We start from the raw sequence: 9,871 nt of genomic DNA, 5'->3' as shown, positions 1-9,871 counted from the left end.
GTTGGTAGGACAAGGACAAGAAATTGCATGTGGTGCCCAGATCAAGAGGAGACAGTGCAACATGTATTGCTTTTATGTCCTAGGTACCAGTGGCACAGGGAGAAGTGGAAAGATAAATTGCAAAGAGCTGGATGCTCAGACTTTAGTCTAACTTCAGTTCTGGGATATGGAATAAGGCCAGGGGACTGATCAGGTTCCGTAAGAGTGCAGGATATGTGAGAATTTAAATGCACTTAAATGTAGGGAACTGTAGGTGGGGGTATGCGCCTGAAGGTGTAACCCACTATTAACTGAAAGAAGAAGAAGAAGAAGAAAGGGAGCTCTCTCTCTCCCCAACCAGAACACGTGTGCACGCGCGGCTGGGAAGTGATAAAAGGCTGAAAAGCTAGCAATAAATAGTTCATTGAGAACTCAGTTCTGGCCTGCCGTGCTTCTGTGCTCCACCCACCTGGTCCAATACTACATGTGATTACCGCGATATTCAATGAGATGCGTTATATGCATGCGCAGTAGTGAAAAAACCGACAGCCTGACTCGTACACGATATGATTTGGAATTCTTCGGTATTTTCCATCCTGCCGATAAACACATCGATTAACACAGACACGGCACACGCTTAATATGTGGTGGCTTTAGTTGACGGTGTGTCTGAATCTTTGCTTCATATATATTTTTTATTTTCAACTAGCCAGCTGGGCTGGCTAGTGACAGGAATTACCCACCAAATGACAAATTAAGTCGCCTCGGGCGACCGGACCACCACGAATTTCGAGCCCTGATTAGCCAATGTGAGAGAGGCCTTCAGTTGCTTAGAAGTTACCCTGGGGTACTTTGTGACCTTGCCGACTATTACATGCCTTGCTCTTGGAGTGATCTTTGTTGGTCGACCACTCCTGGGGAGGGTAACGATGGTCTTGAATTTCCTCCATTTGTACACAATCCGTCTGTGGATTGGTGGAGTCCAAACTCTTTAGAGATGGTTTTGGAACCTTTTCCAGCCTGATGAGCATCAACAACGCTTTCCTGAGGTCCTCAGAAATCTCCTTTGTTCGTGCCATGATACACTTCCACAAACATGTGTTGTGAAGATCAGACTTTGATAGATCCCTGTTCTTTAAATAAAACAGGGTGCCCACTCACACCTGATTGTCATCCCATTGATTGAAAACACCTGACTCTAATTTCACCTTCAAATTAACTGCTAATCCTAGAGGTTCACATACTTTTGCCACTCACAGATATGTAATATTGGATCATTTTCCTCAATAAATAAATGACCAAGTATAATATTTTTGTCTCATTTGTTTAACTCGGTTCTCTTTATCTACTTTTAGGACTTGTGTGAAAATCTGATGTTGTTTTAGGTCATATTTATGCAGAAATCTAGAAAATTCTAAAGAGTTCACAAACTTTCAAGCAACACTGTACATCACCACACCGTATTGGGACAGGGACAGGTCATAATACATCTACAGTTACATACAACAGTTTACTTTTTCTTTTAATTGCCTTCTTTAATACTAGATCTAAACATTCTCCAACTTTTTCCACCAGGTTATTGGTCCACATTTTAGGTGTACACCGCCACCTAGTGCGTGCACAGCCAAAGTACACTAATAGATCTCCCCATGCATGTAAAAATGTTTCATTCAGACTGGTCCACTTAGCAATCTAGGAAAACACACAAATTGATTAATACTCCATTCTTTATCCATTATATACAACCCCGATTCCAAAAAAGTTGGGACAAAGTACAAATTGTAAATAAAAACGGAATGTAATAATTTACAAATCTCAAAAACTGATATTGTATTCACAATAGAACATAGACAACATATCAAATGTTGAAAGTGAGACATTTTGAAATTTCATGCCAAATATTGGCTCATTTGAAATTTCATGACAGCAACACATCTCAAAAAAGTTGGGACAGGGGCAATATGAGGCTGGAAAAGTTAAAGGTACAAAAAAGGAACAGCTGGAGGACCAAATTGCAACTCATTAGGTCAATTGGCAACAGGTCATTAACATGACTGGGTATAAAAAGAGCATCTTGGAGTGGCAGCGGCTCTCAGAAGTAAAGATGGGAAGAGGATCACCAATCCCCCTAATTCTGCGCCGACAAATAGTGGAGCAATATCAGAAAGGAGTTCGACAGTGTAAAATTGCAAAGAGTTTGAACATATCATCATCTACAGTGCATAATATCATCAAAAGATTCAGAGAATCTGGAAGAATCTCTGTGCGTAAGGGTCAAGGCCGGAAAACCATACTGGGTGCCCGTGATCTTCGGGCCCTTAGACGGCACTGCATCACATACAGGCATGCTTCTGTATTGGAAATCACAAAATGGGCTCAGGAATATTTCCAGAGAACATTATCTGTGAACACAATTCACCGTGCCATCCGCCGTTGCCAGCTAAAACGCTATAGTTCAAAGAAGAAGCCGTATCTAAACATGATCCAGAAGCGCAGACGTCTTCTCTGGGCCAAGGCTCATTTAAAATGGACTGTGGCAAAGTGGAAAACTGTTCTGTGGTCAGACGAATCAAAATTTGAAGTTCTTTATGGAAATCAGGGACGCCGTGTCATTCGGACTAAAGAGGAGAAGGACGACCCAAGTTGTTATCAGCGCTCATTTCAGAAGCCTGCATCTCTGATGGTATGGGGTTGCATTAGTGCGTGTGGCATGGGCAGCTTGCACATCTGGAAAGACACCATCAATGCTGAAAGGTATATCCAGGTTCTAGAGCAACATATGCTCCCATCCAGACAACGTCTCTTTCAGGGAAGACCTTGCATTTTCCAACATGACTATGCCAAACCACATACTGCATCAATTACAGCATCATGGCTGCGTAGAAGAAGGGTCCGGGTACTGAACTGGCCAGCCTGCAGTCCAGATCTTTCACCCATAGAAAACATTTGGCGCATCATAAAACGGAAGATACAACAAAAAAAAAAAAACCTAAGACAGTTGAGCAACTAGAATCCTACATTAGACAAGAATGGGTTAACATTCCTATCCCTAAACTTGAGCAACTTGTCTCCTCAGTCCCCAGACGTTTACAGACTGTTGTAAAGAGAAAAGGGGATGTCTCACAGTGGGAAACATAGCCTTGTCCCAACTTTGAGATGTGGTGCTGTCATGAAATTTAAAATCACCAAATTTTTCTCTTTAAATGATACATTTTCTCAGTTTAAACATTTGATATGTCATCTATGTCCTATTCTGAATAAAATATGTAACTTTGAAACTTCCACATCATTGCATTCCGTTTTTATTTACAACTTGTACTTTGTCCCAACTTTTTTGGAATCGGGGTTGTACAAAATACTTTACACCCAGTAAATCAAATCCAAGGGTTTTTGATATCTTTGAATTTGTTTAGTTTTAAGCAACTTGGACCAGTTCATTCAGTCAGCAGAGGAATCTTCACTGGCCACAGACTGGAATAAAAAGTGTATTATCACCTACAAGATTGCAAGTTTAAACAGTTAAATAAACAATAAAACCACCGAGTTTGCAGCATCCACCCAAAAATGAACAGAAGGCATCTTATAGTTTGTTACATTATATTAAAAAAATCTTTATTGCCATTTTCACTAATAGATTATACACTTAAACTCAATAGCAATAACACTACTTGAATGAAATACAAAAACGATGCATCAGAATGGCCAACATTTTGCCCTCGTGTGCAAGATGTTGAAATATTATTAACCAAAAATGTAATTAATTATTAACTAAACAGGTCTTAGTAATGCAAACTATTTACAAAAAAACCCAAAACAAACCACATACTTCATGCCATGCTCCTTAAGTTAAAGAACAAATAAAATCCTTCAAGCACTTCAGTGGCAGAAAAAGCAAAACTGAAACTCTAAATGGGCAGAGAAACCCAGTGGAGACCTGGAGAGAAGGAAATTTTTGTGTTTCTGTTTAAATAATAAAAATAGACGAGAGAGGACGTCTGGAAATCTCCAGGTGACACACATTACAGCACTTTTGAACATCCACTGTAACTCCTAAACATGACACAGAAAAGCCTGGAGTTGTTAACAACAGTCCAGTCAGTATATACAAAAAAAATTAAAACAATTGTGCACAATACTAAACAAGCAGAAATGCAGTTTACTTCATATTATACAATGGGACACACCTGTGGTTTTATTTTTTCTTCCCTATTTTCAATGTTAATCTATACATAAACCAGACCTGAAAAAATAAAAACGGCTGAGCTGAGGGCAGTGCCGAGAAGACTAGTTCGACTTAGCAGAGGTTAGCAGTTTAGCTAGCTGTAGTTAACTAGATGCAGGACGGGGACGAGGGCGGGGTGTGTACACGTATGAGCTCGTCTCTATTGACGGTTACTCTTGATGCGCTCAAGCCTCTTTTTGAGGTCATCGAGGTTGGAGGCAGGTGACGAGGCACGGCCCGGGCTGTGGGAGCGCGACTGCTCTTGCTGCAGCTGTGACTCGCGTGACTCTTTCAGCTGCGACAGCTTACTGTGAAGCATATCAGTGGAGGAGGCCAGGGGCGGCCGGGACAGCAGGGAGGACAGAGGACGCTCGTCTTCCTGCTGCTGTTGCTGCTGCTGCTGTTGCTGAGGATGAAATAAGACTCAAATTTAATGGTCGTTTATGAAACAGATGTTAAAAGTGGGTCATTACTACAACTATTCATTAGAATCAGTGAGCATTTTTCAATTCAGTTTTGCATTAAATAAAGTCCTTCACTAAAAGGAGAACTGAAGGCAAATTTATCATCAAAATTATATTTCTCATTTTATTAAATATAGGAATGCATTTTTGATCGCTATTTTGTCGCTGCTATAGCAAGTTCTGAGTGTTTGAAATATGCTCTGTAATATATCAGTCCATATGTCAAAGCAACGGCCGTAAACAAGATTTGTTGAGACCTGTGCGAGACATCGTAGGACGGAAGTAAAACGTACAGCGGAAATCAAAGTGACCAACATCTGCCAACGTTGTCAAAAGACGCGCGAACCTTCTTTCGAATGCTGATGTAATCAAGCCGGAAGTTTTGCTTGTTTTGATAGCAATCAGGAAAGTTTGAAAAGAGTAGGCAGTAATCGTCATTTAAACTCGTTTTTGTGCAATATTTCATTTGGAAAACAGTTTTCAAAATGGCGGCGCTGACACCTGGCTGACACTTCAAGTCTCGTGAAGATCGCGCGGATAAGCGACGCCTGCCGTGGACCAAACGAACCAAATTCAACATGGCTAAAAACCGAATCGGCCGATAAGTATAATATTTAATTGCAATTAGTTGCCAATACGAGTCACGATATAAGGTTACTAAAACTGAAAACGTAATTAAATAACATGTTAATTCAGAAATAAAGCAAGTTTAAAAATAACTTCAGTTCCCCTTTAAGGAATGATCAATAAAGTCAATACAGGAAGAAGGGATTATTTAAGCAAACATTTTGTACACTAAAATGGTGCCTAAAAACTTCTATTAACTTCACCACATTACGTCAGAACTCAAATGCAAAAATAAGGAATCAAATTTCAGACACCGAACATGTCTTAGCTGCTCAACTACAGCCAGCGGGAGCTGCAATTTTAATTTCCAGCCAGAGTCTTTAAATTCTTAATTTGCATTTAGGATTTATCCATCAAATCAGAGTTCCCACTCCAAGTCAAAGGTCAAGCTCCCGGACTTTCATTGACTGAAAAACTGAATTTCCATGACCTTTAATGAACAGAAACACAGGCTGCCTTTATGCTGAACAGACAAAAACCAGCCACAGTATTTTAAACCCATCAATTTGCGAGCTTTATTTACTAATTCACATATGTTCTCAGTTAAAAAAAAAAAAAAAAAGGTTCTCTGTTATTGCATGGAAAATAATGCCATTTTTCCAAAATGGTAACTAAAATTTAAACACGCTACGAAGAAAATTCACTGATGTATTCACACGACTTGTCCAAAATATGATCAAATCCTCTGACTTTCCATGTCCGGAATAGACTTTAAGATTCCATGACCTTCCAGAAAATTTCATGACCCATGGGAGCCCTGTCAAATCATGTGACCTTAGCAAGAACAACAAAAGGCACAAATATGATATTTGATAAATGGCATGTAGTTGAAACCTTAGCATTCTCAAGTCCGTGGCGTTGTCGAAGGATCTTCAGTCTCTCGTAGTAAACAGCAGGTTTTAGATCCTCCCCATTACTGCTGACGGACATGGAGCTGTGATTAGAGGGGTACGCAGAATCCACGCTGTGCTGTGGAATCACTGCATCAAGACAAGAGGCGTGAATAAATTAGCACAGTACACACAAACAAAACCGTCATGCAGTACAGATACACAATAACCAGTGATGACAATTCACAAGCTGATAGTTTGACATTTTAAAGCAGGGGTGTCCAAACTGATCCATAAAGGGCCGTGTGGCTGCAGGTTTTCATTCCAGCCATGCAGCAGCACACCTGATTTGGCTTATTCAATCAACTGACACACCCACCCTTTAATCAAGGGTGGGTGTGGCTGCAAGTATTTGACTGTGTGAAGACAGTTCAGTTGATTGAATGAGCCAAGTCAGGTGTGCTGCTGCATGGCTGGAATGAAAACCTGCAGCCGCACGGCCCTTTATGGATCAGTTTGGACACCCCTGCTTTAAAGCATCGGTTCAAAACAAAAATCAGTTATGATGTAAAGGGAAAAATCCAACATGCTGACAAGTAAAACCAGTTGTATATCCAGGGTTTGATTCTTGACTATTAAAACTGCTTAGTTCAATATTCTCATCGGTTTTATTACAAAATCAATCAATAAAACCTGTAGCCTGTATTCGACCTTAGGAAACAAAACGTGAACAGGCTACACCCAGAGGGAGTCGCTGCCCCATGACCTACAACCCCAATTCCAACAAAGTTGGGACACTGTTCAAAACGTAAATAAAATTAGAATGTGATAATTTGCAGGGCGGCACGGTGGTGTAGTGGTTAGCACCGTCGCCTCACAGCAAGAAGGTCCGGGTTCGAGCCTTTCTGTGCGGAGTTTGCATGTTCTCCCCGTGTCCGCGTGGGTTTCCTCCGGGTGCTCCGGTTTCCCCCACAGTCCAAAGACATGCAGGTTAGGTTAACTGGTGACTCTAAATTGAGCGTAGGTGTGAATGTGAGTGTGAATGGTTGTCTGTGTCTATGTGTCAGCCCTGTGATGACCTGGCGACTTGTCCAGGGTGTACCCCGCCTTTCGCCCGTAGTCAGCGATAGGCTCCAGCTTGCCTGTGACCCTGTAGAACAGGATAAAGCGGCTAGAGATAATGAGATGAGATAATTTGCAAAATCATGGCAACCCGATATTTCATTGAAAACAGTACAAAGCCAATATATCAGATGTTGAAACTGAGAAAATTTATTGTTTTTTGAAAAATATATGCTGTCTGCAACACATTTATTTATATAAAAAACAAACAAAAAACACTTGGGACAGGGGCATGTTTACCACTGTGTTGCATCACCTCTACCTTTAACAACACTGTAAACGTTTGGGAACTGAGGAGACCAATTGCTGTAGTTTCGAAAGAGAAATGTTGTCCCATTCTTGCCTGATATACAATTTCAGTTGTCCAACAGATCAGGGTCTCCTTTGTTGTATTTTGCACTTCATAATGCACCAAATGTTTTCAATGGGAGACAGGTCTGGACAGCAGGCAGGCCAGTTTAGCACCTGGACTTTTTTTTTTTTACTACGGAACCATGCAGAATGTGGTTTGCCATTGCCTTGTTGAAAGAAGGAAGGCCTTCCCTGAAAAAGATTTTGTCTGGATGGCAGCATATTGCTCTGAAACGTGTCTATATCATTCAGCATTAATGATGCCTTCCCAGATGTACAAGCTACCCCTGTGCACTAATGCACCATCATACCATCACAGATGCTGCCTTCTGAACTGATAACAAGCCGGATGGTCCCTCTCCTCTTTAGCCTGGAAGATGTAGTGTCCATGATTTCCCAAAAGAATTTCTACTTTTGACACGTCAGACCACAGGACAATTTTCCACTTCGCCTTAATCCATCGTAAAAGAGCTCGGGCCCAGAGAAGGTGGCAGTGTTTCTGGATATTGTTTATATCTGGTTTTAACTTGCATTTGTGGATGCAGTAATTAACTGTTTTCACAGACGATGGTTTTCTCAAGTGTTCCTGAGCCCATACAGCGATTTCCACGACAGACACGTGTCTGCTTTTAATGCAGTGTCTTCTGAGGGCCTGAAGATCACAGGCATCCAATGTTGATTTTCAGCCTTGTCTCTGGCATACAGAGATTTCTCCAGATTCTCTGAATCTTTTAATGATATTATGTACCATAGATGATGTAATCCACAAATTCTTTGCAAGGTTACATTGAGGAACGTTATTCTTACATTGTTGCGCTGTTTGCTCACGCAGTCTTTCACAGAGCAGTGAACCCCTCCCCATCTTTACTTCTGAGAGACTCCGCCTCTCTGGGATGCGCTTTTTATACCCACTCATCTTACTGACCTGTTGCCAATTAACCTAATTAGTTTAAGCATTACACAACAACTTTCCCAGTTGTTTTATTGCTCCTGTCGCAACTTTTTTGAAACATTTTGCTGGCACTAAATTCAAAATAAGCATTTATTAAAAGAAAAAAAAAAAGTTCAGTTTCAGCATTTGATATGTTGCCTTTGTACTATTTTCAATGAAATATAGGGTTTCCATGATTTGCATTCTTCTTTTCTTGACATTTTACACAGTGTCCCAGCTTTTTTTTTTGGAAACAGGGTTGTACAAGAGACACCCCTGTAGCACCATGAGCTAATGCAGGGGTTTTCAAAGTGTGGGAGAGTGAGCCCCCCCTCAGAGAGCAAATAAACAACAGCGCCCCCCTTACAATTTTTGTTGTTGCTATACTTAATGTTCCATTCGTATTTTTAAAAAATGGTTGTTGTACACATTTTTATTTTTTTCTTTTTCACATTTTAAACATCTGTGCTTTTTAAAACATCTTGTTTTACACATTTTAAACCTCTCATAGCATCGCTAGCTAGCACCTCTTGGCAGACAACACACTGTGGCAGTGGAGCATCTTCAGATCCAGTCCATGAAAATCCAAACTTTAAATAATCGTGGTCATACTTCCTTCTTTTTCCAGTCCCCCCAGGATTCCGCGGGCCTTTTTTGTGATTGTTGCGGGCCAAAATGTCTGATGTTGCGGGGGTTTCCAAAAAATTGCGATGAAAGTTGCGGTGTTTTTTAGGTTTTTTTGCGATTACATTGCGGGAGGAAGTGAAAGTTGCGAGAAATTGTTGCGATTTTCTCTTTTTGTGATTAAAATTGAGTGATATGTTAAATATTAAGTTATTACTGAAAAACTATTGATTAAAAAAAACCAAAGAGACACTGAGAAATGGCCCTATAAACAACTTTACCAGTATAAAAGATTACCAGGACTACAAAAATGCAGAAAAATAGGCTTTACTTATCCAAATGCACCTGTTGGTTCAAAAGTTAAAGTGCATAGAACCTCACAGCACAACATGAAGTTACCTTAAAATATAATATAAATGCCTCAGCTTTCATGCAAGAAAAAAAAAAAAAACACTATTAATACTAGTACTGTGTGCAGGCAGTCTCTCCTGAAGACTAAATTAAACAATAATTATAAACTAATAAAATAAATGGCTCAGGCTTCATAGAAGAAAAAAACAATTTGAACAGAATCTCACAGTATGATGCTGAAGCTGCCTAAACAATGGAAAATAAAATACCATTTTGGCAAAAATGTTGGCATCCATTAATTTCTTGTATTAAGTAAAAAAATAATGTAAAGTGCACGCAGTCCTTCACTGTAAACATAACACACTTTCAG

At 40.2% G+C, this 9,871-nt stretch overlaps 1 protein-coding gene across 3 annotated transcripts in view; it reads right to left on the bottom strand.

The window, feature by feature from the left end:
* Nucleotides 1–3,559: 3,559 nt before the first annotated feature.
* The window catches only part of ckap5 (cytoskeleton associated protein 5), a 120,472-nt gene continuing 114,160 nt past the window's right edge, over nt 3,560–9,871 (bottom strand). For all 3 annotated transcript variants that reach the window (XM_060928229.1, XM_060928230.1, XM_060928231.1), the window contains 2 exons: nt 6,127–6,272; nt 3,560–4,607 (listed from right to left, as the gene is read on the bottom strand). In XM_060928229.1, coding sequence (XP_060784212.1) covers nt 4,362–4,607; nt 6,127–6,272 — 392 coding nt within the window. In that variant the 3' untranslated portion in view covers nt 3,560–4,361. The remainder of the gene's footprint in view (nt 4,608–6,126; nt 6,273–9,871) is intronic.

This window comes from Neoarius graeffei, chromosome 8 (assembly GCF_027579695.1).
Source record: "Neoarius graeffei isolate fNeoGra1 chromosome 8, fNeoGra1.pri, whole genome shotgun sequence".
NCBI classification, from domain to species: domain Eukaryota; kingdom Metazoa; phylum Chordata; class Actinopteri; order Siluriformes; family Ariidae; genus Neoarius; species Neoarius graeffei.
This window is presented reverse-complemented; position numbering and strand designations above follow the sequence as displayed.